The sequence below is a fragment of the Pseudomicrostroma glucosiphilum genome (assembly GCF_003144135.1).
Source record: "Pseudomicrostroma glucosiphilum strain MCA 4718 unplaced genomic scaffold BCV69scaffold_5, whole genome shotgun sequence".
In the NCBI taxonomy this organism is placed as follows: domain Eukaryota; kingdom Fungi; phylum Basidiomycota; class Exobasidiomycetes; order Microstromatales; family Microstromataceae; genus Microstroma; species Microstroma glucosiphilum.
In genome coordinates, this window is record NW_020289917.1 from 273,446 (window position 1) to 301,265 (window position 27,820).

At 55.9% G+C, this 27,820-nt stretch overlaps 16 protein-coding genes across 16 annotated transcripts; 9 read left to right on the forward strand and 7 right to left on the reverse strand.

The window, feature by feature from the left end:
• The first annotated feature begins 490 nt into the window (after positions 1-490).
• Positions 491-2,253, forward strand: BCV69DRAFT_167880 (hypothetical protein). The gene is made up of 2 exons (XM_025489480.1): positions 491-829; positions 949-2,253. Exons 1-2 carry the CDS (start codon positions 595-597, stop codon positions 1,929-1,931), a joined length of 1,218 nt encoding a protein of 405 aa, XP_025348510.1. The 5' UTR covers positions 491-594; the 3' UTR covers positions 1,932-2,253.
• BCV69DRAFT_282084 (hypothetical protein) lies at positions 2,207-3,875 on the reverse strand. The gene is made up of 2 exons (XM_025492224.1): positions 2,723-3,875; positions 2,207-2,643 (listed from the first exon to the last, which is right to left on the reverse strand). Exons 1-2 carry the CDS (start codon positions 3,595-3,597, stop codon positions 2,367-2,369), a joined length of 1,152 nt encoding a protein of 383 aa, XP_025348511.1. The 5' UTR covers positions 3,598-3,875; the 3' UTR covers positions 2,207-2,366.
• Positions 3,876-4,807: 932 nt separating this feature from the next.
• BCV69DRAFT_287106 (mitochondrial carrier) lies at positions 4,808-6,224 on the forward strand (the record flags this gene model as incomplete). Its single annotated transcript, XM_025493543.1, has 5 exons — positions 4,808-4,841; positions 4,915-4,976; positions 5,057-5,159; positions 5,240-6,038; positions 6,137-6,224. 5 exons carry the CDS (start codon positions 4,808-4,810, stop codon positions 6,222-6,224), a joined length of 1,086 nt encoding a protein of 361 aa, XP_025348512.1.
• Positions 6,122-6,440, forward strand: BCV69DRAFT_167895 (hypothetical protein). The gene has a single exon (XM_025489481.1). It carries the CDS (start codon positions 6,240-6,242, stop codon positions 6,405-6,407), a length of 168 nt encoding a protein of 55 aa, XP_025348513.1. The 5' UTR covers positions 6,122-6,239; the 3' UTR covers positions 6,408-6,440.
• A 607-nt stretch (positions 6,441-7,047) lies between these two features.
• Positions 7,048-8,401, forward strand: BCV69DRAFT_168005 (histone-fold-containing protein). The gene is made up of 3 exons (XM_025489482.1): positions 7,048-7,347; positions 7,765-8,008; positions 8,147-8,401. The coding sequence occupies exons 1-3, from the start codon at positions 7,227-7,229 to the stop codon at positions 8,247-8,249; spliced, it is 468 nt and encodes a 155-aa protein (XP_025348514.1). The 5' UTR covers positions 7,048-7,226; the 3' UTR covers positions 8,250-8,401.
• A 361-nt stretch (positions 8,402-8,762) lies between these two features.
• On the reverse strand, positions 8,763-10,631 carry BCV69DRAFT_298374 (hypothetical protein; the record flags this gene model as incomplete). Its single annotated transcript, XM_025494211.1, has 4 exons — positions 8,763-9,279; positions 9,372-10,058; positions 10,144-10,217; positions 10,314-10,631. 4 exons carry the CDS (start codon positions 10,629-10,631, stop codon positions 8,763-8,765), a joined length of 1,596 nt encoding a protein of 531 aa, XP_025348515.1.
• A 204-nt stretch (positions 10,632-10,835) lies between these two features.
• Positions 10,836-12,947, reverse strand: BCV69DRAFT_282089 (hypothetical protein). Its single transcript, XM_025492225.1, has one exon. The coding sequence runs from the start codon at positions 12,897-12,899 to the stop codon at positions 10,935-10,937; it is 1,965 nt and encodes a 654-aa protein (XP_025348516.1). The 5' UTR covers positions 12,900-12,947; the 3' UTR covers positions 10,836-10,934.
• Positions 12,948-13,218: 271 nt separating this feature from the next.
• Positions 13,219-15,687, forward strand: BCV69DRAFT_282091 (hypothetical protein). The gene is made up of 2 exons (XM_025492226.1): positions 13,219-13,248; positions 13,270-15,687. Exons 1-2 carry the CDS (start codon positions 13,234-13,236, stop codon positions 15,583-15,585), a joined length of 2,331 nt encoding a protein of 776 aa, XP_025348517.1. The 5' UTR covers positions 13,219-13,233; the 3' UTR covers positions 15,586-15,687.
• A 50-nt stretch (positions 15,688-15,737) lies between these two features.
• On the reverse strand, positions 15,738-16,864 carry BCV69DRAFT_298377 (DUF602-domain-containing protein; the record flags this gene model as incomplete). The annotated part of the gene is made up of 2 exons (XM_025494212.1): positions 15,738-16,511; positions 16,589-16,864. 2 exons carry the CDS (start codon positions 16,862-16,864, stop codon positions 15,738-15,740), a joined length of 1,050 nt encoding a protein of 349 aa, XP_025348518.1.
• A 231-nt stretch (positions 16,865-17,095) lies between these two features.
• Positions 17,096-19,027, forward strand: BCV69DRAFT_298378 (hypothetical protein; the record flags this gene model as incomplete). The annotated part of the gene is made up of 1 exon (XM_025494213.1): positions 17,096-19,027. One exon carries the CDS (start codon positions 17,096-17,098, stop codon positions 19,025-19,027), a length of 1,932 nt encoding a protein of 643 aa, XP_025348519.1.
• A 131-nt stretch (positions 19,028-19,158) lies between these two features.
• BCV69DRAFT_282094 (hypothetical protein) lies at positions 19,159-20,817 on the reverse strand. The gene is made up of 3 exons (XM_025492227.1): positions 20,206-20,817; positions 19,420-20,117; positions 19,159-19,296 (listed from the first exon to the last, which is right to left on the reverse strand). The coding sequence occupies exons 1-3, from the start codon at positions 20,660-20,662 to the stop codon at positions 19,243-19,245; spliced, it is 1,209 nt and encodes a 402-aa protein (XP_025348520.1). The 5' UTR covers positions 20,663-20,817; the 3' UTR covers positions 19,159-19,242.
• A 211-nt stretch (positions 20,818-21,028) lies between these two features.
• On the forward strand, positions 21,029-21,471 carry BCV69DRAFT_282096 (hypothetical protein). The gene has a single exon (XM_025492228.1). The coding sequence runs from the start codon at positions 21,056-21,058 to the stop codon at positions 21,356-21,358; it is 303 nt and encodes a 100-aa protein (XP_025348521.1). The 5' UTR covers positions 21,029-21,055; the 3' UTR covers positions 21,359-21,471.
• BCV69DRAFT_282097 (hypothetical protein) lies at positions 21,389-22,686 on the reverse strand. The gene is made up of 2 exons (XM_025492229.1): positions 22,061-22,686; positions 21,389-21,967 (listed from the first exon to the last, which is right to left on the reverse strand). Exons 1-2 carry the CDS (start codon positions 22,334-22,336, stop codon positions 21,839-21,841), a joined length of 405 nt encoding a protein of 134 aa, XP_025348522.1. The 5' UTR covers positions 22,337-22,686; the 3' UTR covers positions 21,389-21,838.
• A 175-nt stretch (positions 22,687-22,861) lies between these two features.
• On the forward strand, positions 22,862-24,883 carry BCV69DRAFT_282098 (CDC73-domain-containing protein). The gene is made up of 2 exons (XM_025492230.1): positions 22,862-24,234; positions 24,317-24,883. Exons 1-2 carry the CDS (start codon positions 22,908-22,910, stop codon positions 24,490-24,492), a joined length of 1,503 nt encoding a protein of 500 aa, XP_025348523.1. The 5' UTR covers positions 22,862-22,907; the 3' UTR covers positions 24,493-24,883.
• BCV69DRAFT_282100 (hypothetical protein) lies at positions 24,556-25,391 on the reverse strand. The gene is made up of 2 exons (XM_025492231.1): positions 25,216-25,391; positions 24,556-25,096 (listed from the first exon to the last, which is right to left on the reverse strand). The coding sequence occupies exons 1-2, from the start codon at positions 25,306-25,308 to the stop codon at positions 24,722-24,724; spliced, it is 468 nt and encodes a 155-aa protein (XP_025348524.1). The 5' UTR covers positions 25,309-25,391; the 3' UTR covers positions 24,556-24,721.
• Positions 25,392-25,653: 262 nt separating this feature from the next.
• Positions 25,654-27,364, forward strand: BCV69DRAFT_268982 (Actin/actin-like protein; the record flags this gene model as incomplete). Its single annotated transcript, XM_025490878.1, has 5 exons — positions 25,654-26,084; positions 26,188-26,370; positions 26,456-26,742; positions 26,819-27,097; positions 27,197-27,364. The coding sequence occupies exons 1-5, from the start codon at positions 25,712-25,714 to the stop codon at positions 27,362-27,364; spliced, it is 1,290 nt and encodes a 429-aa protein (XP_025348525.1). The 5' UTR covers positions 25,654-25,711.
• Between the last annotated feature and the right edge of the window lie 456 nt (positions 27,365-27,820).

A 27,820-nucleotide genomic window follows, 5' to 3' on the forward strand; every position in this document is an offset into this window, starting at 1 on the left:
GATGCCGGGCAGCTCCTACAGCAGGGAAGAGAGCACTGCGAAAATGTCATGGCGTGGCCCCTCTACTGGCCTTAATTTCGACGGTGGCACCCTTCGGAGTCGCGTCTGATTGGCGGCGAATCGCCACAGAGGATCCGCCTGGGAGTCGACTTCAGAAGACAGGGGCCCGATGCTGACAGGCAGAGAAGCTCAACCGCACTCCCCCCTCCCTCCCTCGCCAGTCCTTGCGCCCCTGCCCGGTCTCGAGTCTTCCCTTGCTCGCTTCAGACGGGTTGGTCGATTGAAAGAGCAGCTGGCGGGTATACCTATCGTCGCCTCATCGTTCCCTCATCCCATCCCCATCTCATCCTTTCCCCCTCTGCTCTCTTCTGCACACTACATCTAGCTAACCCCCCCTGAGTCGTTCCAATCGCCCCTGTCTCGTCAGACGCCTTCTCCTCGTCATTGTCTGGGTCTCGGTCTTCTATATATCCACAACTCCTCCTCTTGGATATTTCCACCCAAACGCCGTGCAAAACGCGTCGACATCTCGTCAAAGCGCACGGCCTCATTCACTACAATTCCTAGCATCATCTCCCCGCTACACTCACCAGAATGGTCACGCTGGAATTCAACTTGGGCTGTATGCTCACAGGTCTCTACCTCAACATCTTCCTCTACGGTATGAGCATCGTCCAGGTATACATGTACTTTATCAATTTCAAGAACGACAAGCTCTTCATGAGGGCTTTCGTTGGCGCACTGCTCGTAGCCGATACATTACACACCGTCATGTGTTCTGGATTCATGTTCGAGTATCTAGTCACGCACTTTGGTGACGCAGCTTATGGTGAGCAATCGGCAATCTGACCCCTACACCACTTGACATGGAATGACGTAGCAACCAAAGTGAGACAGTAGTACTGACCGGCATCTCTTTCTCCCATCCCTCTACCTTGCTCACCACAGCCGTCAACGCCAATGCAATGTTCGCGTCCGACCCAGTCTTGACTGCTTGCATTGCCCTGGCATGCCAGTCCTTCTTCGCCTGGCGCGTGTACCGTCTGATGCACGCCTGGTGGGCACCTGCCCTGATCGTCTTGGTCGGCTTTGCCTCCTTCCTTGGAGCCTTGGGAACAACCATCGGTGTAGAGATTGTCAAGCAATTCGGCGAATTCCAAAGGTTCCAGGTAGTCGTGATCATCTGGCTCGCCTGCGCTGCCCTGGCCGATCTGATGATCACCCTCGCCTTGGTCTGGACTTTGCAAAAGTCTCGTACCGGCTTTGCTCCTACCGACGATGTCATCACTCGTCTGATTCGAGTCACTCTACAGACCGGTATGGCCACTAGTGTCTTTGCCATCTTGGACCTGATCACCTTCTGCGCGTCTGGATCTACGCTGCACCTGGTCTTCAACTTGCCTTTGGCCAAGCTCTATACCAACTCGCTCCTGTCTACTCTCAATGCCCGTGCCTTGATGGCCAACCAGCTCAACCAGAGGAGACAGACCATGCAGCCCGATGGCAGCAGCGGTGGTGCAATGAGCAAGGACATTCTCTCTGGCGCCAACCACACCAACCGTATTGGCTCTCGCCAGATGCGCTGGAGTCCCAGTGCAGAAGGAGACCCTGCTTCGCCTACTCGTGCAAAGGGTGGCTTCTTTTCCACTTTCGTCTCCGGTCAGGGCAATTCCGGAAACGTCGGACTCAACAGCATGGCAAGGGGTGGAAGATTGGACTTGGACCAGGGTATTCAGGTCACCACCGTCGAGGAACGCTACGAAGAGCCGCCCAACAGCACCGTCATGGCATCTTACCCGCACCGACCTCACCAGCCCAGGAGCTTCCCCCATAGCCAAGAAAGCGTTGCCGGTGCCGACCCAGAGTACTACGGTGCTGACTTCTCGAGGGATGGCATTTCTCAGGAGAACCTGCGCCCAACGGCACTCTAGAGCAAATGTGTTTCACTTGCCTTTCTTCTCCACGGGTCCTCTTTAGCTTCGCCCACCCCTTTCTCTTTTCCACTTCTGTATCGTCACCGTTACCTTTTTGCACATTCTCTCTTCCTCTCTCGGTCGCTCACGCGGGCCTCTCTTTCCCAAGCTTCTGCTCCTTCTTCTCACCCATATGTATATTTAGATTCTCACCTTCATCACACTTCCATGTCCTGCTTTGACTCTGGACATTTGCTTTACGTAACTCCTTGTAAGGATATTGAATACCTATCAGCAGGAAACAAGAACATATTCATGACACTTTACGAGCTGGCCTGCACGTCTGCCATGGGTGAGCTCCAACAAGTTCCCAGCCTAATTCAAATTGCAATTATGTCTGATACTCGTACAGTTGTGTGTAGTGTGAGAGGCTCTCCCCCTTTCCTTCCCGCCTCACATGTCTGAAGTCCCGTAGGCCCTCTCATCCTGTTCCCTCCTCACCCTCGCCCCCCTCGCTTCAAATAGCTTCTTCTCAAACCCGTTTCCCCGGTCAACACCATCCCATCTATGACCCGGTTGAATACCGAATCGATTGGGAGGTGGGGCAGGACCTTTGTACTTGGGTAATTGAGGACCTTTGGGCCGCTTCTTTGTCAAGAAGGCAAGGGCCGGGTCGTCTGTTCGCTCTATGGCGCGAAGCTCAGCGTTCATTCGTTCGTCGCTTGCGTATCTGTGGACGGTGGGGTAGGGTACTGGAGTGGTGAGCAGCTGGCTTAGTACTTCGATATGTGTCTCGGCCGATCACTCACCTAGCTACGCCTTCTGTCCTAACCTTCTCCAGCTCCCGCTGCCTCTTCCTCTCCTCTTCCTTTTGTCGCTCTCCCTTATTCCAATCCTTCTTTTCCCTTTCTTTACGTCTCTTCCTCTCCTCTTCCTTTCTGATCAACTCGTCCTCTGCCTCTACATCGATTCGTCTACCGCGCTCGTCTCGATAGACGGTCGTCTGTGCAAGTCTGGCCTCTCTTTGAGCCTCTGAATCCTCCTCACCTTCTCGCTCTCCAGCAGCCAGACGTGCCTCTTCTTCGCGACGTTGGACTGCCTCTCTCGCAAGTCGATCGGCCTTGACTTGTTCCTTTGTCCGAAGGCCAGAAACGGGCTGCGGAGGCGCTACTGAAGAGGGACCAGCTGAAGCCTCGGCCCTCTGACGAGCTTCGCGCTCCTCTTTTTGAGCTTGAGCTAGCTCGGCGGCAGTAGCGTCCAGGTTGAGACCGTCTGCTCCAACGAGCTGTGGCCCCTCCCCTTCTTCCTCGCCCTCGCCTTCGCCATCTTGCTCCCTCACGTCCTGCTGAGCAGCCGGCTTGCCATCAGGCCCGAGGGAAGCCCATCCTCCCTTTCTGAACCTTTCCCTCTTCTCTTCACGCACAACTTGCGCCTCTCCTTCATCCTCATCGTCTCCTCTCTTCCAATCATCAGCCTCATCCCTTAGCTTCAGACCCAAGGTGGAACTGCCACTGCCACTAGGTCCCGAACTCTCCGGGAGGATCTTCCTACGCTTCTTCTTCTTCTTTTTGCCTTGAGCGTCTTCGTCTTCTTGCTGCTGCTTCTGGCGGGCGAGGATGGCGTCTGCCTTGGGTCCTGAGAGGTAGTGCTGGGCGAGGTAGGCTTGGAGATTTGGATCGGGCATGGCGTGAGTGAGTGAGGGTAGGAGGTAGTGCAACAGTCTACGATGATGCGGAAAGGGGGCCAGGCGAGTTGAGTGGGGCTCGCCGCACTTCTATCGCGATGCGCCAGGGCTCAAGGTAAGGATTGACCGAGGGACTTGGTCGCAGCGAGATGATGAGGTCAAGGAAGCCTGCGTCCTCGCCTCGTCTTGCGTGCCAGTAGCTTCTGTGTAGCTTCTCTGATGAATGGTATTCCTGTCCTGACGCCTCGTCTGTGCGCCCCACTTTGCGGCTTTGAGCGGGGCGGAGTGTGTGTGGTCTTCGACTCCCGTGCGTGGGCGAAAGACTTTCAGTGGTGCGTCTTTGTCATTGCAGGGTGCAGCCGCCAGGAAGATGTCGCCGAGGGAAGGGCCCCCACCCGCACCCACTCCCACTCGCACCATCGCTCCCCAACACCTTGAAGAAGATACAAAGCCTGCAACATAGCTTCACTACTCACACGCATTGGTAAGCTCGATAGTATCTCCGTCCACTCGCTGCTGGTCCTGCCAGGCAACAACTCCCTAGGACTGCCCATCGCGCCCGGCCCCCAATCTAGACTTTCAGACCTTCCCATCGCTTCCGCCCTCGGCAGGGGCCTATAGCTTCCAGCCACTCCCAGAGCATCATCATTACGGCGCGTCCCTTGGCCAATACTAGCATCCTCATCACCCTCAGGAGACACTCAGATTCTCACCGTCATCGACCGTCTTCTCTTCTGGCCAGCTAGCTAGATCAGCTGGGCTAGAGAGGCTCGTCTCCGCCTCCTCCGCGCCCCTCCCCTCGCCGGGAGCCATGGAGACGCTCTTCTCCACGGCCACGGCCCTGTCGCATATTGCCCAGTCTACACTGGCAGATGCGGCCTATTCGACCATTTCCACCTACGAAAAGCTACGGTCCAATCCTTCTTCCTCTTCCCTCTCACCGTCGGATCACAGCTCTTCCTCGGCGATTCCATTATCATCACCATCGTCACTTCCCTCACGGCGGAGAGATGCGTGGACATACCCTCCTTTCACTTCGGCAGGGCTAATAGAAGGGGGAGGCTCACTCAGAGAGCCATCGGAGGCTAGCAGTAGCAGTGGTAGTAGCAGCAGCGATCGTACAGGAAGCACGCAGGTGCTCGGAGAGGTGGGCAATCAAATACTGAATGCAGCCAGAGTGGAGGAGAAGAGCATCCTGCGCTTTGCGGGAATGTCAAAAGAGGAGGTGGATCAGCTACTCTGGGGTGAGTGAGATAGCTAGCAGAGAAGGGGACAGAGCTGCAGCGCTGACCATATTCCCCTTATCTGATATCGCAGATTATCGGACAGTGTTCACAGCGGGCACGGCCTCCCTGGTCTCTACAGTAGCCTCCTTCCCTGTAAGTTTCGGAACACCGGTCAGCTCCGTGCTACCGAATAGTCGGCTCACTCCGAATACGATCTCCCCCTACCTTCGCAGTTCGACAGTGTCAAATCCAGATTACAGGTGAAACACTACCCTTCGATATGGTCTTGCGCAAAGGCAGTCTTCAGGGAAGAGGGGATTCAGGGCTTCTTTCGAGGTAGGTCTAGACGAGGCGTCCTCACCAAGTCTTCTTAAATATCTCGAACTCACGTTCTCCTCCTCTCTCCCCCTCTTCAGGCGTCTTCATACCCCTCATCACAATCTCCTTTGTGCGGACATCGTCCTTCAGCATCTACGTGAATACCAAGGAGTCCCTCCACAACTCTGGACGCCTGGCAGACAAGTCACGGATCCGTGACGTAGCCCTGAGCGGTATGGCAGGAGGGGCCACGAGTGGTGTCATCATCAGCTGCGGATCAGCGCCCTTTGAGCTGGTCAAGGTGCAACGGCAGCTGGAATACCTCACGGCCGTGCAGCGGGGGCTGATAGGCAGCGCCGGTCAGGGTGGACCTCAGGCAACGACTTCTTCACCGCCATCATCGGCTGCTGCAGGAGCCAAGAAGGGTCCTCCGGCGAAATTCCAGGCTCGTTCTGGGTTCCAAGCGGCGGCTGACATTTACCGGCATCAAGGCGGTATCCGGGGCTTCTACATTGGCTTCCCCCTGCACCTAACAAGAGACACATTGGGTACGGCCCTGTACTTTGGATCCTATGACTCAATCCGCTCGGTGGTCAATCGGAACGTCTCGAGCAATGGGTCCCTCTTTGGTGTCCCTGGACCCTTTGTTTCCTTCCTCTCAGGCTCGACTGCAGGTATCCTCTCCTGGCTGATCGTCTACCCGGTAGATCTGCTCAAGACGAACGTTCAGCAGCGGAAGCTTAGCAATCACCCCAAGCAGCTCACTGGCTATCAGCTCTTCACACATCTGCTCAGGGCAAGGCCGCCGGCGGACTCGACGAAGCAGGACACGGCGGTGAGGCGCTTCTTGAGATTGTATAGAGGGCTGGGGGTAAGCGCATTGAGGAGCTTCATCTCGTGAGTCGATACAGAGTCAGTGTGAAGGCAAGCAGGGAGAAGGCAAAGAAGCTGATCGGTTTTCGCCCTCCTCACTGTTCTTGGTTTCTACCGCACAGGCATGGACTGACGTGGACGATCATTGAGGCTCTATCAGATCGCATCTCCCAGCGGACAGGAAAGGATGTCATGGCTGCTCGCGGATAGAAGTGCAGCCTAAAAATGGCAGAAGAGGAGAGAACCGAGCGGAAACAATGCCTGATAGACCAGACGAGAGGGCATAGGACAACATCATATTACATAGACGAGTGGCCGGGCGGGAGTAAGGGTCTGAAGGCAAATTCTAGCAAGAGGCCAGCAGCGCGGCTTCTGAACGCTCTCTGGGTGTAGAATGTGTAGAGAAGAGAGAGAGAGTAACAAACGGCAGTAGCAATCACTCCCAATCCCGCCCACCAATCAATTCCAAACGCAATCATTCTCCGTGCATTTCCATCTCTTCTCGAGCTCGAGGCTTTGAGGACGTACTCTACGTGCAGTAGTCGTCGTCTGTGATGTGTGTAAAAACGGAACGGAAGTGAAACGGGCCACTAGGGCTGAGGTGAAGCCAGTGCAGAGTCAGCCTCACATGGCCAGACGCCTCGCCCCTCGCCCTGGCACACGCACACGCCTCTGGCCCTTCCGTTTTTGGCGTCGTGTTGCGAGGGGGCGAGGGCGATCGGAGCGGGAGCACGGCTCTGTACTCTACCGCGATTCATACTCTCCTTGGCGCTACACTCACCCTCTTAGATCAATTGACGGCACCAGATCTACCTGGAAGTTCCTCTCTCGAACTTACCCCCCCGACTCCTGACCGCTCTCGTGCTGGCATCTCTCCAGCTCTTCTTGCGCTAGGGCTAGGATACGTTCCAGGCAGAGGAGCGCGTACCATCCTAGCAATCCATCCGGCTGCTTCCCAGAAACGCTCCTTTAGCTGGTCACTCAATCAGATCACCAGTCAGATAGTCAGGCAGATCCCTAGATCTCGGGTCGTCAGCTCCTTGATAGCTACTGGCAGGCAAAGTGACGAAAGGCGCTCTCTCACGGAAGCTCTACATTCTGCTCGCCTCTCCCTCCTTTGGACCTGGATCTGGATCTGGATCTAGATCTACAACGCAGGAGTCGAGGCCGCTTTACAGTACCATTGTACAGAATCGTGTCATATAGCTCTGCATGCCACCAGCAGGTAGGACATCACTAGGAGGAGGAGGGGGAGGAGGTTCGAGTCGCAGGAAGAGCACAGCGCGAAAGTCTACAGGGGGGAGGGTGGTGCGGCGGGAGGTTGGTGAACCTGGTGAGTATCTGTCGCGGTCAGGATCTATGGGAGGGGTAGATGGGCGGCAAGTAGAAGGGAGCGAGGATGAGGTTGGGGAGGAGATCGGGAGAATGTGAGATCGTCGAGACTAAGTGGTCAAGGCACAGAGATGCCTTCACTCTCGCTTGAGAGAGTGAAGGCATCTCTCTGGTCAAAGCGCGTTCGGTAGGAGACTTCTGCTGCCAATGGCTTGTGGGATTGGGACATGCCATTTGAATTGTCAGGACGTGAACTTGCGTATGCTTACAGGAACGTATGAGCAGCTACGTTTCAGTAAGAGCATGGAGGTGGTATTGGCTCCCAAGCCCTGCCCTGAATATCAAGACTAACCATATCGGCCCCCCCGCCCCCCCCTCTCTCTACCCTATCCACGCCTCTTCCCTTTCCCACCCTCAGCACAACCAAAACGTCGCTTTCGTCCGGGAACCGTCGCCCTTCGCGAGATCAAAAAGTACCAAAAATCAACCGATCTCCTGATTGCCAAGCTGCCCTTTGCTCGCGTCGTGCGCGAAGTCGCAGAGAATTTCATCACCACAGTCTACGATGCGGATCATGGAGCTGGACTGAGGTGGCAGAGCTCGGCGATTCTGGCATTGCAGGAAGCGACAGAGGCTTACTTGGTGCATTTGTTTGAGGATGCGTGAGTATCACTCAGGTGGAGAAGAGAGACAGTCGATGGGGAAAAAGGTCGTTGGTCCGAGATTATGCATGCAAGTACGAATGAGACTGACGACATCCCCTCTCCCTTACCCGTTCTTGTCTCCTCTGCCCCGCACAGCAACCTATGTGCCATTCACGCAAAAAGAGTGACGATCATGCAGCGCGATATCCAACTAGCGAGGAGAATACGTGGACATTGGGGAGGAATCGGCATGGCCTGAACTCCAACAGAAGCAAAAGGGGAGCACTCTTGGCCGCTCCTATCCCCCTCTTACCGTTGCAAGCTTCCCCCTCTCCTCTCTCTCCATACCCTTCCACTCGCCCTTGCACTTGCACTCGAACTCGTACGGATCGTGGACCCTCTGCCACTTGCCTCTTCCTTGTCACGTCATCTCCTGTCGCCGTAATTCTTCACGGCGGCGCACTGCTCGTCCATTTCTTGTACCTCATCGTGCTCTTCTTCTTCTTCTCTTTTGTCTGTTGTCGCTATTCAATACCAAGCAGATGCATCTATGCCGTAACAAATGCTGTTGCTGGCTCAAGAATCGTCTTGTATTGAGGAGGGAGGCACATGTGCACCTCGAAGTAGTGGGAGGTGGGACGTTGGACGTACATCGCCTGTCTTGGCATGGCATCGCATGTCATTCGGATCTGACAGGGGTTCATCCACTTCCTCCTTGTACTACCTCCCATCTCCTGTCCTCTTCCCTTTTCTCGCCTCTTCTACTCCTCTTCTACTCTTCGCCCTGCCCATCCACCTCTGGCTCCTCCCTCGCAGCCAAGAGGGGTCGTCCAAAGTCGTCTACACCCATCCTTGTCTGCCGCCTCTTCCAAGCCACACATAGCACAAGTAAGACGAGCTGCAGCACTCCCGAGCAGACGTACGCAGCGAGGCTTGTCCACTCGATTCCGGGCCGAACGGCCAGAGAGTAGACGAAGATGGCCGTTCCTGGCACCTGGAGGAGCATTGTTGGGATGGAGAGGGAGCCCACCGTCTTGTTCCTGTAGGTGTGAAGGATTTGAGGGATGTATTGCGCTGCAGCTAGCAGGGTCGAGGTGATGCCAAGGAAGGCAGCCCAGCGGGACACGAGGAGGCGCGAGGAAGGGCCAAAGGTGTTGAAGATGAGGTCCTCTTCGGATGTGGACTTGCCTTGTGGCTTTGGAATGGGCAACACGGTGTCGTGCGGCGAGGGGAATGCGCTTGCTGGTAGGCTTGAGATGAGAAGGAGAGTGCCAAGCAGAATGAAGACGCTGGCAGTGATAGGAAAGACGTGTGGACAGTCAGTATGAGATGCTACAAGGACGGCTGTCTCAGGGTCTGCCAGCTCTCGCAGCAAACTCACAAGTGCAGGACAGCGACCCACGACAGTGCCAAAGCCAAACTCCACTCTGGCGTCTTGTGCTTGACCCTCCTCCTCTTCCTCAAACTCCTCGGCACGTCTGCCAATGCAGACCTGGAAGCCCGCCTGGTGTCTGGGGCAAATCCTACCTTGGCGGCGGAAGTAGCATTGGGTGGCAGAGAGTGAGGTCCCCCACCTCCGAGGCTAGAAGCGGGGACGCCAATCTCGGGGGTGGGGCCAGTAGCGGGGAGGACACCAGGACCCAATCTTGAGGGGCCTGGATGCTTCCTGGCTGGGGCCTTCCAAACCGGCCAGAAGGTTGGTACAAGACGATGGAAGGCGCTCGAGGAGTGATCGTCGTCGGTATTGTCTCCAGGGCCTGCGAAGCGCGATGCGATAGCCGATGCATCGGGTGAATCATCGCCATAGCCAGTCCAGTTGCTCTGACCCGGGCTGTTGACTCCTGACACCGATCCGAAGCCGCTCTCGTTGGCGTCGATGGTAGAGTAGTTGTTGACTACGTGGGAACCGATCGAGTCGATGTCACCAATGGACTCGTCGTCGTCTTCATCACCCTCCTCCTGAGCCTCTTGTTCCTCTGCCGCTGCGCGAAGCCTATTTTGACTGGGCAAGGCAATGGCTCTCTCATAGCGGTGGTCCTTTGGATAGTAGACCAAGAACAGTACGAAGCTGGTCAGATGGAGGGGCATGGATGGATCTCGGTATGTCAGATACTGCAGAGGAGACACAGGTCTGACAGAGCTTGCTCACTCACACCGATACGAAGAGAATCCACTGCGTTCCCACCTGCACAACTCCAAGCATTGATTCGGCACACTGACCAGCAGACTATCAAGGCAGTGAGGTGGCGGTAAAGCAGAAAGGTGAGCTCTATTCTTGGAATAGCTTTGACTAATCTCACAAGCCCCTATTTTCGCAACTTACCAGGTACCTGCAACACCTAACAACGCCCCACTGCAGCGACACCACGTTCAGAAAGGAAGAGGCTGCACTCGTGGTGCCCAGCAAGAGGTACCAAGGCGAGAAGCCCAGCGATGACTTCTTGGTGATGATCCGAATGATTTGCGGGAGGTAAGAGACGACGAGGCCCAGACAGAGGAAGATGGAGAGGGACATGGTAAAGGCATCGTGCGAGGCACGACAAAAGTCGGAATCGGACGAGGATGGATGCTTGTGTTTAGACATCACTTCTAGGGACGAGGAGGCGAGGGACACCGTCGGAGGCCACCATTGATGCGCCATCTTTGCTTAAGAGTAAAGAAGGACGGCGAGAATGGAGAGGATTGGTGGTGGAGGACGAGGAGTGAACGAGGATGCCGAGGGGTTGGCGGCGGGAGCAACCAAAAGAGCGGAAGGAAGGAACGGAGGCAGAGGCGAGATGAGCAGCAGCTCCACGCCGCGCAGCGAGAGGACACGCAGGACCAGCCAAAAGGTCGATAGCAGTCATCAAGACATCAGCAATAACAAGGCATTGACAAGATGAATCTGTTTACAGATGGCACGCAGATGCAGCAACATTGCTGGTACGCTCCACTTTTGGGTACATTACTCGGAAGGCCCCTGGGCCCCCGCGGCCTCCTCGGCCGGCTTGGGCCCGCTTGCCTGTTGGGCCGTCGCCTCGGCATTCTCTCCTCCGTCCTCCTCGCTCGGCCAGTCTTCCTCCCTCAAGAAAGCGCAGATGACCAGCCTACCACCGAACTGCCTGCCAGCAATGGCCTTCAGTGCACTCTCGCACTGGTCCACCTCGACAAAGCGTACGTAGACTCGACCTACACCTTCTCGCTCCCGAGGTTGGCCATCTGCATTATTCGACTCTGACCCAGCGCTGGAATCTTGTGTTCGTCTCCATGCTTGAGCTGAGGACCCCTTTGACTGAGCCACAGGCCTAGGAATCCTCACGTCTGCTACATGACCGTACTTTGCGCACTCTTCTCGGATATCCTCGACGATCTCTCCGTATTCCACATCGTCTACCAGCTCGTCGGTGGTGACCATGTTGAGCATCGTCATGCATCTTGTAGGATCACCAGCTCCCTGAGCAGCTGATCCGAGGTCAAAGCCGCGACCACCTCCCAAAGGACCCGCATTCGCACCCGTAGCCCCCAGACCGCTCTGCCCTGCTGTCCTCTGTCCAGCACTGGCTCTTTGCACAACCAACTTGCGGTCTCCCAGCTCCATGTCGTTCAAGCCTTCACAGGCAAGATCGGTGATGCTTGAGTCGACGTACTCGCAGAATGCAAAGCCTTTGGAGGGACCATTGTTGGCCTCGCGGACCAGGTTGAAAGCGCGGACCTCACCAAAAGCCTTCAGAAGCTCGATGATCTGATCCTCGTTGAGATAGGTGGGTAGACTGCCTACGTAAATCTTGTTTGGACCGTCCGGGACATTGGTGGAGATGACTCCGGGTACGTGGAGGGGCTTCGGAGTGACATCAGGGCCAGTGTAGTCCTTTGGCCGGCGGATCTTGAGAGCCTGGCCAGCAAAGACGACTCCATCGAACGACATAGCATTCGTGGCTTCCTCGGGGCACCTGAACTCAACAAAGGCGTATCCCTTGTCAGGGTTGACTTGGGACGAGATGCAAGGCTCGCCGTCGGCAATGTTGAACCTCATTTCCTTCATGCGATCATTCCAGAAGCGAACGAACATTGCTTCCGTGGTAGAGTGGCTGACGTTGCCAATGTAGAGACGGCGTGATTGGCGATTGGCGCTGGACATGCCTGAGCCCACCTGATTTGGGTCATTGGCGCCTGTTCCAGCTCCACTCGCTCCGGCAGCACCATCGCCTGCTCCGCCGAAACGGATTGGAGGCAGAGCCTCTGGGATCACCGCCTGACCAGTAGAGTCTCGTCCGATGACTGCGCCAGGTACACCTAGAGTACGAGATTGACCCGGAACGCCGAAGAGGCCAGTAGCCTTGGCTTGCGCTGCCGACACGTCCTCAAATCCTTCAGCCCTGACATTCCACTTGCTGTCTCTCCTGACTCTCTTGCTGATCGGCTGAGTCCCCTCTGGGGTAGGGCTACGCATCCTGGCTGGTGTAGGTTCTGACTCTCCGCCCCTCCAGCCGCCTCCACCGCCACCACGCGAGTAAGAGTCGTACGGATCTCTTCGTGCTCCATAAGGGTCGTAAGGATCGTCATAGGCGTCCCTGCGCGGCCGCGAAGAGCGACTGTAGTCGTCCTCGCGTCGAGCAGCGTAGTAGCCATCATCATCTCGCCGCCTCCTGCTACTTCTCGAGGGTGAATAATCGCGTTCGGACCTGCGATGCCGTCTGTCGTCCTCTTCTGGATCCCTTCGTGAAGAGCGATATTTTGCGTCATCATCCTCTTCATCTCTCCGCCTGTGAGACCTCCGGCTGGATCGATCCGAGCGGTCGTAGTCACGATGGCTGTCTCTGGGAGCGCCTCGATCGCGGCTGTCTCGCTGAGAACGGCTGGAGCTGTCCCTCATGTCCCTCTCGAGGGAGGAAAGAAACGCGTCGCCTGCTTGAAGCTGCTCAGATGGCATGGCGAGGGGGCAGTGGGATCTGAATGATGGTGATGATGGTGATGGTGGTGCCGAAGGGGAAGAAGGAAGGGTGGACAGGCAGGAGTCCTTCCGGTCCACTCCACTGCGCGGCGGGCGAGGCACCTCGGAATCAGCCACGCCCGTCGAGCCCCGCACAGGCAGCACCCAGCCTCGCAGGAATTTTGGAGATGCACTCAGTCACTTTTTCCAAGGGCGCGTCGCTTTCCGAAGGACACAGGCAGGCAGACAGGCAGGCAGACAGAAAGGTAGCATACACTCACCACTTCTCCATCCTCATCCATTCCCCCTTTTCTCACCCTGTCTCTTTCCAGCCATGGCAGGCAGCGACAAGAAACAAAAGGCTGAAAAGAAGCAGCGAGATGCTCCTGCCGCCGCTGCCTCAAAGCCCTCTCAGCCTCCGGCCAGCTTCGATGCCGAATTGGACGCCCTCTTCACACAAGCAAAGCCAGCACAAGCAGTGCCAAGCAAGGCAGCCGCCGCATCGACTGCGACAGAGGTAGCCACCGTACCAAAGCGCAAAAGAGACGATGCTGAGACCAAGGCAGAACGCAAGGCAGAGAAGCGTGCAAGGGCTGCTCAGGCTGAGCTAGCAGCGGCCGAAGCCAAGAAGCAGCGAAAGGAGGAAGCCAGCAGCGACAGTGGAGAGGACGGCGAGGACGATAGCGAAGAGGAAGAGGACGAGGACGAAGCATCGGAAGATGATGATGCATCCCTCGATATGTCAGAGATCGAGAGGGAGATTGCAGAGCAAGGCTTGACCAGGGGCGATGACGAAGACGAGGAGCTCCTTGATGAAGAAGACGAGGATGAAGGGGAGGAAGAAGAGGCAGAAGCAGACGAGGCATCTTCCGAGGAAGAGGAAGTAGCGGCTTCGAGCGACGAAGAAATCTCAGAAGACGACGCAGATGCCAAGCCGCCCGTTCACGAGTCGCTGGCAAATTCTCGTCAGCAGCAACGCATTAGGAAGAAGCTCGAGCAGCGGGAATTGGAGTCAAAGGAGGTGCGCGACAAGCGTTCCATCTTTCTAGCCAACATACCCATCGCCTGTGTCCAAAGCAAGACTCTTACAAAGGCTCTCAAGAGGCACATAGTCGCACTCTCGCCTTATCCTTCTGTCACTCGTGTCGAGTCTGTAAGATACCGCTCTGTGGCCTTTGCCGTACCCACAGCAGACTATGCCGCAGAGTCGGGTGCCGATGCGGCCTCAAATGAGAAGCGTAGGGCCCGTGCTAGGTCATTCAAGGATGCCGTCGATGCCGGAGAAGACGGAGACGTGGCCAAGAACGGCAAGCCTTACCTCAATGCAAAGCAAAAGAGAAAGGTCGCATACATCAACCACGAGATTAATGACAAGGCCAAGGCCGTCAATGCCTACTTCACTCTCGACAACTTGACCGAGAGGGACATCGAGAAGCTCAACAGTCTTCCGGGTTCTAGCACAGCCAGGAGTGGCAACCTTACAGCGCCTATTTTGGCCGCTCTAACTGCAGCTCAGGTTGATGATTCACTATTTGAAGGTCGCCATCTACGAGCCGACCTGGCCGTGCCCTTGACGCTGCCAGAACTCGTCTCTGCTGGTCTCGACAGAGTAGTGTCATCTCCATCTACCTCGGACATCCTCACCAGAATCTTGACCGGGGGAGGAAAGAGCAAGGATGACCAGTCCCGGACGCTCTTTGTGGGCAACCTCGACTTTGAGGCTGATGAGGAGGATCTGCGGGCCATGCTGGAAGCAGTCGTACGAGAGGAACGGGGAACTCCACCTTCATCGTCTGGCCCACTCGGGAAAGAGATCGGCTCTCTGCCACCTTTTGAAGCTGCGACTACCGAGTCTGAAGCCTTTGTCGAGGCAACTTGGGTTCACTCTGTCCGGATCATCCGAGATGCAGCAACTCAGATGGGCAAAGGTTTCGCCTATGTTAATTTCCTTGACGAAGTCTGCGTCGACGAGCTCATGGCCATCTGGGAAGCAGACGAAGCGTTCCTCTCTGCAGGCAGGCCTGGCAGCAGGAGCAAGGATGACGGCAAGAGAGAGGATGGAAGCCGAAAGGAGTTCAAGCGCAGGTTGAAGCTGAACAAGAGACCTCTGAGGCTTGCAAGGTGCAAGAACACCAGTGGTGGAAAGGGCCAGAAGTCTGCCTCTGCTGCTAAGAAGTCCACGCAGAGCAATGGTGAAGGTGAGGCTTCTACGCCCAAGAAGAAGGCAGACAACCGTCGTCGCTCCATGGGTGCCCCTACCCCAGACGGGACTTCCCCTTCTGCCATTAGCAAGAAGGCCAAGGTGGCCCACAGCTCCGACTCCCCCTCTCGTCCTCCTCCTGTCGCAACAGGTTCCTCCGCCTCTGGCTCAGCAAGCAAATTCCCTTCGTCCTCCTCCACCCTCATCCCCAATCCACCACCCAAATTCGCCCGCACGGAAGCCGACTTGGCCCGAATGGCATTGAAGCGCAACGATCCGGATCGTCAGGCGAAGCGAATGGCAAAGAAGGAGAGGAAGAAGCAGGAGCTCAAAATGGGAAGTCGTGCTGGTGGAGGGGCAAAGGATAAAGTGGACTTGAAGATTGGGAAGAAGGCCAAGACTGGCAAGAGTGGAAGTGGATTCAAGGGAGCACCGAAGAAGGGTGGGGCTGCTGGGATCAAGGCCAAGGGGAAGGGGAAGAAGTGAGGTGGTACGGTGCGAAGGACTAGAGTGATGCTGGCTGTCCTTGGCAACAAGATTTCCTGACTTCTCCGTCAGCGCTTCATCAATCGTAATCTCACATCAGTCTATTATACACCTGCTGCTACAAGTACACTCGCAAACGTCTCAGCCTCGCACTATCTACCCATCCCCGTCCCTCTGACCATCCATCCCTCCTTCTCTCCCTTTTGCAGCCCATGTCCATATATACTGGCCAGAGCCGCACTCATCGGCTTACCCTTTGCCTGTTTGGCGGCTAGTGCAGCCAGGTGCGTTGCAGAGGCAGGAGCTGATAGGCGATCCTCCCTGTCAGTAGAAGCCAGAGCGGGAGCGGGAGACTCCCCAGGTGGACTTGGTCGTTTTTGCTTCTTCTCGACTGGTGCAGAACCTTCATTGGTAGCAGCTTTGCCCTTCGCTCCTCCCTTGTCCTTCTTCCGCTTCTTACCGCCCTCTCCCTCCCTGCGCTTGTACATTGCTGTCCTGAGCACCTCTTCCTCCTTTTCCGAGGGATTAAGCAGGATGACATCTCCAACATTCTCTGCGTCCTGTGCCGCGGCTCCATTCTTGCCCAGGAGAGAACCAGGGAGGAAAGGCAACGAGGTGATGGGGCACTCGAAGAGCGTACCTGCTGAAGCGGATTCGACTGAGCTGCCACCAGTGGCACCAGCGGAGGCAGAGACAAACGCAGTCTTTTTGGCGCTAGAGGTAGTCTCGGAGACGATGGCTTTGAGACCTGCTTCGGACATGACTGCTCCCGAGGAGAGGAGGAAGACGAATCTGTGTGAGCCATTCATGGGTCTTGCTGTGAGTGGGCATGAGAAGGGCGAGGAGATATTCGATGAGGAGGATGCATCCTCGCTTTCTGTCGAAGTAGGAGATTTTGAGGAATGCAATTTGAGGAGGGTCATATCCTTAAAGGAAGCGTGGAGGTCAAAGAGAAGCTTCATCAGTAATCTACTCGTATTCTCTGACAAGGCTTACCACTCACTTTAAGTCCGCGAATATGTCCCATACCTTTCTCCTCTACTGCCGCCCCACCCCCACTCTCTGCCACCTTCTTCTCAATCAACCAATTGACAATGGCCTCCTTGTTATACAACCTTCCCAATCCATCAGCTACTATTGGTTCACGAAGTGGCTGGCGCGAGAGATGGCAGAGAGTCCATTTTACCCGCTTCAGCTGAGCAGGGTCGGCTTTGGTGTGGGTGATCTTGACTTTTACGAGCTCGTCACGCCGGGCGATGGACCCGCCGTCGTTGCCCATGATGAGCTTGAGGGATGGAAGAGAAGGGGTGGATTGGTGATATGTGTGGTGAGGGAGGAGGGGAATCAGTGGCGAGGGTTGCGATTATTCGGGTCGGAGGATTTTGGCCATTTTGCGTCTGTGCACGGCTGCAGAGAGGCGGCGCTTGTCCCGTGGAAGTAATCTGGAACTCTGCCATCGTAGTCTACTCTACCTACTTCGTCTCTTTGTACCCGACATCTGACAACGACGATGCCGCGACCTCGTCCGGAGCAGCCTGTTGGGACGAATGGTGCTGCATCGCCGCCCAATGGCGCAGCAGCTACCAGCGGTAGAGGGGGAAAGCGTGGACGAGGCAGGGGAGGCAGCAAACTAGAGCCCCCCTTTCCTCACGCAGCTTCCAATCCTCAAGGAGGCCGAGCCTCGGTCAGCAATGGCGACAGCATCCCCAAGACTAATCCGAGCGCTTCGAAAGGCTTGAATAAAGCTGGCGCTGCCAACTCAAGTGCTACTGCTGCACCAGCTCGCAATACGAAGAAGAACAAGAAGAAGAAGAAGGAAGAAGGGGCAGAGGCCAGAGTCAAACTCAAGGTGGTAGTCAGGCGTCTGCCACCCCATCTCCCCGAGGAGATCTTCTGGAGGAGCGTTGAACCATGGACTGGAAAGCAGACACTTGAGGGCAAGAAGCCGCCAGTGGGTCAGGCTGCGAAGGGGAAGGAGACAAAGGTGAAGCAGCCCGAGGCAACGCAGGCGGCAGCAGAAGAGAGCTCAACGACAGCGGCAGGGCAGGATACGGAGATGAAGGACGGAGAAGCAAAGATCGCTCCAGACGCTACTCCTACCACGACAGAAGCAAAGCCGATCCCCGTCAAGTCAGGTCCACTGATCGATCTTGGCTCGCCAGGCCAGGACAAGCTCGCATGGCGACGCTACCTCCCTGGCAAGTTCAAGTCCTCCGGTCCTTCCTTTGGCTCGGCGTCTGCTTCTGGCTCAGCATCTACATCAGCCGCTGCTGCATCACGCGACCCCTCGATTCTGCATACCTACTCTCGCGCTTATCTCCGCTTCAAGACCCTCCCTGACCTGGTAGAGTTCCACCGCAACTTTGACGGACACGTCTTCCGGGATGCAGCGGGAAACCAATCTGTCGCACTCGTGGAGTGGGCTCCATATCAAAAATGCCCTCCTTTGGGCGCTACAGCGGGCGGTGGGAAGAAGAGAGATAAGAAGGAAGGAAGCATCGAGGAGGATCCCGATTATCTCGAATTCATCAAGACGCTTGCCGGTCCTGGAGGAGGAGGAGATGGGAGTGAGGCAGGAGCGGCGGGGGAGAAGAGTCGGGAGAAGACAGACACGGAGCTCATGGCCCATCTCACGTCGAGTCATGCCAGTCGCGACGCCCTGCAGGAGGCATCGAAGCATACACCCCTTTTGGAGCATCTGCGCAATCAGAAGAAGGCAGAAGCGGCCAGTAAGGCGAGTGCGAGGGGCAAAGGAGCCAGTGGGTCAGGAGCGGCTGGGGCGAAGGGCAAGTCGGGTAAGGGTATTGCAAGTCAAACCTCGGCTGCCGCAAATGCTTTAGCCCATCGAGCAGGTCAGAGCAAAGAAAAGGGCAAAGGAAAAGCGAGTAATATTGCGCACTCCACCACAGGGGGTGCTGCACCTGCGATCCCTACTGGTCCAAAGAGCGTCAAGAAGGACAAGAGCAAGGTCAAATCCAGCGGCGCTACTCCCGTCGTCAGCAAGAACAAGTCGCAGCATGAAAACGATACTTCCTCTACCTCGATCAAGATAGATGCTGCTACTGCTTCTGCTCTACCAACTCCCATTGGACCAAAGAGCGACAACAAGAAGCAAAAGGGGCCATCGAAGAAGAGCACCGCAGGGCAAGCAGGCGCCGCTGCTCCCCAATCCCAGTCCCAGGCGCAACCAGTAATCCTCAAGCGGGCCGAAGGGCAGGAGAGTGCAGGCGTACCAGCTAACACCACGGCCGCTACGTCCGCTGGTGGTAGTGGTGAAATTCAAGACTCACAGGCTCGCCTACCGCCTACGGGACCTAAGAATGCTGGTAGAGGTGGAAGAGGGGGACGTGCTGGAGGGGGAGGAGGTGCGGGTAGGGGAGGTGGTGGAAGAGGAGGTGGTACAGGAGGCGCAGGCGGAGGAGGTGGTCCTGCTCCCACTTGAGCAGTGAACGGTCCTCGTCTCAACTCTGAAGGTCAACGAAGGTCACACTAGCCCTCTTAGTGGCTGAGCTCGAACGAGTTGCAGGGATTGTTCGTTGGCACAGTAGCGAAGCGGTAGGCAAACGTCAACACTCGAGAAGGTCGTCCCCTTCCTCGAAGCCAAGTCGATCGGCCACGATGAAACAGGACACCGAACATCCCACTCAGCCTCGGCCTCTAGAACTCTCCGAAGAAGGAGCCCTTCTTCCTTTTTCCTCCAATCGGGGGATACTGCGAAGCAAAGAGAGGGAGAGAGCACGGGGGACAGATTGAGCAAGGCCTTTTCTCATCTCATGATACCACCTTGTAGCGTTTCCTCCTCGACACGGCCGTGTCTATCTGGCTTCTACTCACCTTATTAGGAGCCTGACCCTTGCCAGACGAAGGCGGCGCCATACCAGGTCGACTCTTAGCAGCATCGAATTTAGCCCTTGCTATCCTCCTCTCATACTGCTCATCCGTCTCGTCTGCCAGCTTGCTCAACTGCACTGTACCCCTCCCTTTTCCGGTATTGGCAACTTGATTGTTGTACATTGCGTGCTTGAACTCGTATGCCTCCTTTGCCGCCTTCAGACGGTCCTCGTAGCCGTGGTCCGTTTCGCCTTCGAGTCGATCGGGCTTAAGGTCGTGCTCTAGCACGGCTTGCTGGGCATTGATGGCCTGTTCCTCGCTCGTCTTTACGACGTGAGCTCCCGAAGGACCCCGGAAAACGTGCTGAGCGCCTGCCTCTGCTTCGCTCGCAGCTCCACCACCCTCGTGTGCATCCCAACCTTCGTGCACTGGCGGCGTGGATCCCTTGACTGGGATCTGGGCCTCGTAGGGCGAGACGTACTTCTCTCCCTTGGCCTTGGCCTCCTTCTTCAGGCGCTCATCTTCCTCCATTGTAGGCATACCCTCGGCCTTGCGCTCTCTGCGCTCCTCCTCATCCTCAATCTCTTGGTGGTGAGCGAAATGCTCGTGGTCCTCTGGGTGGGTGTATGCTTCTGCCTTCTGGCTCTCTGGGGTGTTGTGGTAGATCTCTTCGTGGTGCATGAAGAACTCAGACTCCTCATCTGGAGAGCGTTGCAAATGGTAAAGTTGGGACGCATGAGCAGGCAGCTCTCATCGATACCTCATCGTCTCCTCCGTTGTACTACTTACCGTAGTGGTGGCCAAGCGCATTCTCGCCAAACTCTGGGAAGGAGGGCAGTCCATCCTTTCCCCCTGCGATGAATTCGCTCTTGGTGATTAGCCCGTCTTTGTTCTTATCCAGACTGGCCAGCACAGCATTTACGATGAGATCTGCCTTTGCATCGTGAGTCTCATAGTTGGCGGAATGCTTGACAGACAGCGAGTGATGTACTCCATAGATGGCTTCGATTTCAGATCGATCAAGAATGCCATCCCTGTTCAGATCGTGTAGGGAGAAGAAGCTGGCCAAGTCGAATGTCTGGATGTGGTGTTCATTCTGGAAGTGAGCCTCGATGAAGGACTTTTTTGGAGTGGCAGCTGCCTCGGCACGCTTCACGAGATTCTGGATCTCGGCGGCTGAGCTGGATGATACGAGTAGAGCGAGGAGGGCGAGAGATAGCCCTTTGTAAGGAAGGTGGGAGGTCATGCTGACTGTGTGGCCTGCTAGGCGTGTGAGCAAAGGAGGGAAAGTCGGATCCTGGCTACCTTCAAAGGAGGTCCTGGCGCAGAGATGAAGAGGATGCGCTTCCAAGTCTGGGTCCTGAAGGTGCTGCTCTGTACGAGAGAAGAGGAGAAGGAAGGGTGGGAACACGTCAGGAGCAACACCCTTGCAGCCAAGGCGTTGGTCTGCCAGGCGCGCGACTCGCCACGGGCACACGCACACACCAGCCACAGCCTGAGCCACTTCCGTCACCGTCAAGTCAAGATCACTTCTTCCGCCTCCATCCTCGTACCGGGTGACCTCTGACCCACATCTGCAATTGTTCGACTGATTGGCTAGGGTATCGAGCTTTCGCCAATATCAACAGGGGATCACCTCATGGTCTGTGCCAAGTGCGAGAAGAAGCTCACAAGGGTCGCAGCTTCGGATCCCTACGTGAGTGTTCAGCGCTGCAGCACCATCCACAAATCCCAGAGGCAGCTCACTCGCTCACCTGACATCACCTTTCCACATCTGCCAAACAGCGCAATCGAGACTCTCAGGGCTTCCTCAAATCTATCTCCTCCCGTCCTTCCGCTACTGGCTCAGCAGGTCCCTCTACATCCTCATCAGCAGCAGGTCCCTCGCGACCCCTTGCGTCCAACAAGCTCATCGCCTCGAAGAATCGCTACAATCCTCTGACTTCAAAATGCAAAATCTGTAAAGGGACCGTCAGTCAAGAAAAGGCGACTTATTGTAGTGGTTGCGCTTATAAAAAGGGACTTTGTGCGATTTGTGGAAAGCCGGTCAGTGATACTACGAAATTCAAGATGAGCTCAGTGTAGCAGTGCGTAAGGTGAAGGATGGAGGCACGGCTGTGCAATCGGTCAAGACCAAAGGCCTGTAGTGCCTTGTAGCAAGGCCTCTATGAGCCATCTAGCAGTACAACTCACGCAGAGGAAGGGATGGATATACCAGATTGGATTCACCAGTAGAGGGAAAGGTCGCAAAGGTACGAGTGCCGCTTCCTGTCTTCTACCTGTACCATCATGAAACGTAACAACATATAATACAACATAGTATGCCTAGGTAGCTATCTCTTAGAGAGCGTTGATGGTGACTTTTGTATGGTTTGTGCTTTGCGACTCGAGCTACGCGTAGGCGTGTCGTATTGTACAGCCTTCAGTGATCGAGATTGGCAAGGTCAGGTCTGCGTGACGCTATAGTGTCCAGGAGCCAATTGATCTCCTCTTCCAGCTTCTTCTCCTTCTTCTGAGCGTCTTGCAGTCCCTTGAGGAGTGATGCAGAGTCCTGCCAAAAAGAGAGGGATCGGACGCCGTACGGGCCTGTCAGTCAGCAGCTCTACCAAACCATCAGTCCCACTTCAGCAGAACGCATACTCACAGCCTGTACGCGATTGTACTTTTCTCTCGCCTTTTGGAATTTGATCTTGTAATTCACACTTGTATTCGGACCTCGAGCCGAAGCCTTCTGCTCGCCAGAGGCTCCCTCATCGTCGGCCTCCTGGTCCTGCTCGTCCAGAGCCATCTCCTGTCCATTCTCCTCGTCCTCGGATGCGACGGCTGAGGAGAGTGAGCTAGCAGATGAAGGAGAACGAACAGCCGGGCTAAAATTGGTGGAACGATCGTCGACCCTACTTGTACTTTCTTGAGCTTGCATTGCTTGTGATTGTAGGGCTCGAAGAACTGGATATGAGGGGAATCGCACTGGACCAGTCCCGTCTGAATAGTTGAAGTTGATCAAAGTACCTGTTCGTGCTAGAGCCCGGGCTAAAGGTGTGAGAGGTAGCGAGTGTTGATGGAGAACAGGAGATTCGATGGCAGGAGGTGCTGTGAGGTGAGAGAATGAGTTTGGTCCCGAAGACGAGACCGGGCGCCTCAAAACGCTCGGGATGTGGGTGGAGGGGCCGCCGCCGTCCCAGCTGTTCCGAGAGGCCCCACTCGAGGGATCCTCAGAATCTTCCCAAGACACGAAGCCATGGGAAAAGGAGGACATACTTGGGACGGGAGGAGTAATGCATGGTGAATTGTACAGGCCTCAGATATGGACGTTTGGCCCTAATAAGGCGACCATGTGGGCGAAGCACGAGTGCATCGAGTACCGCGCGTGGCCCTCTCACCACGACAGTGAGGAAGCAGGCGGCGTGAAGGAGGTACCACTTCCTTTCTTCCCTTCCCGCCGCGATCCTTCCTACCGCGTGCACACCCCACATCGCCTCGTCTACTCAAGGATGGCCGCCTCCTCATCTTCGTCCGCAGAGGTCGCCGTAGAGGTCGCTGATCCCCTCGTGCTCCTTCTTCAACACGCCGCTTCCCTACCCGACCTCACCTATACAGATTCATCCGGTAACCCCACATCCGATCTTCTCACCTCTTCATTTATCCACTTTCCCTCACAACCTTCCGCGCCCATCGCACGAGGCACAAGGACAAGAGTCGTCCGATCGAGGAACAGCGTTGCTCTGCAGAGATCATCGGCCTCGACTCCAGAAGCGCCGCAAGAAGGACAAGAAGATGACTTTATGCCCTTGGATGCTCTCGTCTTCCTGCTGCAGACACAGGGCGATGCAGCTGGTATCTACGTCGCCAAAGCAACCAGGGAGAGGGTAGCTCGAGTGGAGATTCTGGATCGACCTAGTCTCCTCGACTTACTGCTTGGCAAGAAGACGGAATCTCAGTGCGAAGTCGTACTGAGCCAAGAAGAATGTGCAGCCAGGAATCGTAGGAGGGAGGCCGGTGCAGCAGCTGCTGCTCCTGCTTCAGGTCAAGAGGCAGTCACAGGGGAGCAAGGAGATGCGGGTATCTCGGATGCATCGCTCGTGGCCATCAGCGCTGGACTGCATCCCCTCCTCTCGACTAGCAAGCGTCCTTACATTGCCTCTAAGCAGGACCAGGCGTTTGTCAAGCGCCTGAGAGCAAGCGAGGTGGTGCTACGCGACCGGACGTGGGCCTTTAGGTGTGTGAAGCCCAGCTCAGGCGGTGGAGCAGATGATGATGAACAAGCAGAGAGGGCCAATGGCGGAGGAGTTGCAACCGTCATGAACGGCAAGACACCTGTGAGCAAGGACGTGGACTTCACTGGCCTGAGGAGAAGTGCAATGGGAAGGGTCGCAGCTGTCAGGAAAGGAGCAGCACCGGGCGCCCCCTCTACATCGTCCGCAAAAGGCCCGGTCCCTACCGCTCCCCCGGCAAGCAACTTGGGCAGATCAGCAAAACATCGTCGTCTGGATCCTATCATCATCCTGCCCTCTTCCCCTTCGTCACTCCTGACGCTTGCGAACATCAAGCTGTTCCTGGAAGAAGGTCAATATGTGCCGGCAGGTTCTAGCTCCATGCTAGCGCCCACTGGAGGCTCAAACGAGGTAGTCGTGATCAACCGACCCAAGGGCGGCAGGTTCTTAGCCATCGACAGTCTGGACGCTCTGAATCGTCTGGGAGCTTCGCGAGATGGGACAGGTAGCGATCCATGGAAGAGGGTTGTCTGCGTTGTGACTACTGGACAAAAGTGGCAATTCAGGGGTTACCGCTGGGAGGAAGGCAGGGAATTGTTCAAGAATGGTAAGCATAGATGCAGCGGCAGTCTGCGCCAATATCCCCTTGACTAGCGCTAACAATCAAAGTCTCTCCCACGCTCTTGCAGTGTTTGGTCTATACGCCTACTACAAGAACAGTCCGAAAGACCCCAATGTGAGGGAGTGGAATGTGACGGAGCTTCCGCTGGAACAGGACAAGCGCCATCATGATCGTCAAGTCAGTGCGCACTTTTGGCGTCAGCTGGAAGGGTGGATTCAGAGGAAGAAGCCTGAGCTAGCATGAGAGGAGCGCTGGGCGGTGGGGCTGCCAGAGGTACTAGCATCTAGGGCAATCTCAATTCAATGGTATCAATGTACGATGCTTGTGATTTTCGATGAGTGCGCCGATTCGAAGCAGTGGTGGTGGTGGTGGTGGTGGTGCTGTGTGTCTACATAATACAATGCCGCGATCTGTGCGGGGTATGGGTCCTTGTCGTCGTCTAGCATGCTGAACCCCCTCTCCCAAACCCAATCTACGAGAGTACCTTATCGGCCTCTCCCCTATTTGCACTCGCCTCATCCTGTCTCTGTCTATACCGCTGCAACAACTTCTCCCTCTCCAACAATTTCCACTTTTCAATTTCCGCTTCACTAGCCACCATTCCCTTTCTACCCAACTCTGTTCTAGCTCGATCTCTAATAAGATTTTCATCAGAACGTTGTTGAGATTCGTAGTCTTGGAGGACTGCTTCGGCACCGGTGACCAGACCAAAGATGGCACTACCGGTTGTGAGGAACCCTTTGAGGGCGAGGGTTTGGGCTCGAAAGGCGGGGAACATGTTATGGGCGAGGAAACAGGTTCCGGCGCCTAGGAAGCCCCAGATGACCATGCCTTTTACTGCTGCGTCCTAGTGGAAGGGTGAGTGGAATTTCCACAAGTAAAAGGAGGGTCAGCGTTCAGGCTGAGGGAGCCTAGTGGGAGCGGGAGTGTAAGGCCCAGTCCGTCGCCGGTGATGCTGCCACTCACTCGCTGTAATGTGTAGGCATACTGAATGTGGCCTTCACGATGCCTGCGCCTAGCGGGGGAGGAGTCGGATGGGCTTGAGCTCTGGTCTGCCATACTTTCTGACTAGAAGTGATGAATGGATAGGGAAACAACAAGGAAATACCCCGTAGCAGCGACGGCGTAGATCGGAAGAAGTGGTCCCCTTTGGGCCGAAGTTATCCGTGGTGTGCGTCCCTTGTCCTTGCTCTTGGCTGCTTCCGCTCCGTCCGTCGTGGGCGTGGCTCCGCCTTGGCCTGCCACGCCCTGCCCTGCCATGCCATGGCCCCCCCGCGCGACGCACAGCCAGCATCGGCCACCCACATTCGGCCCTGGCTGGGGAAGCAGCGCCTGGACACACCTCACCTCACCTTCCCTGCTGGTAGTCTACCTAGTAACCTCATACATCCCTACTCAGATCTGTACGCAACGCAGTAGACGATTCGCCCCCTCATCAGTCGCCGCACAGTAGACCCTCAGAATGGCTGACGAGAGGCCCATCGTCGTAGACAATGGTACCGGAGTGAGTGCAGCCGCCAAGGGATGCACCCACAATCCGAATGACATTGCCGCACGACATCTGATCATTACCTTGCTCTGCTGGGCGCCCCTTTTCCCCCCTTTACAACAGTTCGTCAAGGTCGGGTATGCTGGTTCCAATTTCCCAGAGCACGTCTTTGCTTCCATCGTCGGTAGACCAATCTTGAGAGTAGAGGAGAAGGATGCAGGGTCCCTAGCTGCGCAGATCAAGGACATCATGGTGGGAGATGAGGCAGAGGAGCTGAGGAACTACCTTCAGATCAACCAACCCATGGAGCACGGTGTCGTAAAGGACTTTGGGGATATGAGACACGGTGAGTGACCACCAGGGGAGCCGTGTGGCAGGCACAGTCGCTTCTGGGAACAACCTGGAGACTCATCTCCACCCTGTCCCTCCTCCCCACGCGCCCATGACAGTATGGAACTATACCTTTGATGAGAAGCTTCGCATCGATCCCGCTGGTCGCAAGATTCTACTCACAGAACCACCCATGAATCCCAAGCGGAACAGGGAGGAAATGTGTCAGATCATGTTCGAGGAGTATGGATTCGAGGGAGTGTACATAGCAATTCAGGCAGTCTTGACGCTCTACGCTCAAGGTGAGTTAGGGGGGTGGATGAGACACTCGTTCGAAGGCAGGCATCGCTCATTGACCCGATACATGTATGCTGCTGCTGCTGTCAGGTCTGCAAACCGGAGTAGTCGTCGATTCGGGAGACGGTGTGACCCACGTAGTGCCCGTCTACGAAGGCTTCGCCATGCCCCATCTCACAAAACGTCTCGATGTGGCAGGACGAGATGTGACGAGGTATCTCATCAAGCTGTTGCTGCTGAGAGGGTATGCCTTTAACCGAACGGCAGACTTTGAGACGGTCAGGAAGCTCAAGGAGAAGGTCTGCTTCACCAGCTACGATCTAGCGCTGGACAAGAAGCTGGCAGAGGAGACGACGACATTGGTGGAGAGCTACACAGTAAGTGGCCGCTGATGATGACGGAGGGATGCGTCTTACGCAGCTGCTGACTTTACTTTGTCATGTTCTTGGACAGCTCCCTGATGGCCGGGTGATTAAGGTCGGCTCAGAGCGCTTCGAAGCTCCCGAGTGCATGTTCCAGCCACACCTGGTAGACGTGGAACAACCCGGAGTGGCTGAGCTCTTGTTCAACACCATTCAGTCGGCAGCAGTGGATGTTCGAACAGAATTGTACAAGCACATTGTCCTCAGTGGTGGTAGCTCAATGTACCCTGGTCTACCGAGTCGGTTGGAAAAGGAGATGAAGCAGCTTTACCTCAGCAAGGTCCTCAATGGAGATGGCAGTCGTCTAAAGGTGGGTTAGAACCGAAAGTGGAAATCTCCACGAATCACCGCACTGACAAATCTGCCGCCCCTCTTCCTCCATTACTCTCCTCACCCCTTGTGTAAACAGAACTTCAAGCTCCGCGTGGAAGATCCACCACGTCGAAAGCACATGGTCTTTCTCGGTGGTGCCGTCTTGGCCGATATCATGAAGACGCGCGAGTCCTTTTGGATTAGTCGATCAGAGTGGTATGAACAAGGAGTGCGGAGCTTGGATAGATTGGGAAGACATGCCTAGAGAGAGAGAGAGGAGGAGAGAGAGAGGAGGGAAGAGGAGGAGGAGGGCGGCGCTGCCTCAGGAAGGAGAGGAAAGGAGGCAGTGCAGAGTATGCAGTGTGGAGTGGCAGTGCTGTGCTGTGCTGTACAGAGCAGTATTGGAATAAATATAATACAATACAGGGACAGTCGACTGACTGTGAGAGTGTGCTTGCTCTGCTGACCCCGTGTCCTCGTCCTGTCTTTGTACATACAGTACTTGTCTGTTACAATGCCCTCTTTTGCACTTGCACTTAAAGAGGAGAAGAGAAGAGATGATGGGGAGCTGAGATTGGCGATGTGAGAGATGGTTCTGGCAGTGCAGAAGAGCTCTGCCACACATCAGGTACGGATGGATGGACGCACGGATGGATGGATGGAGCAGCAGTCAGCAGTCAGCACTCAGCACTCAGTGCGGAGCATTCCAGGTGGAACAGGT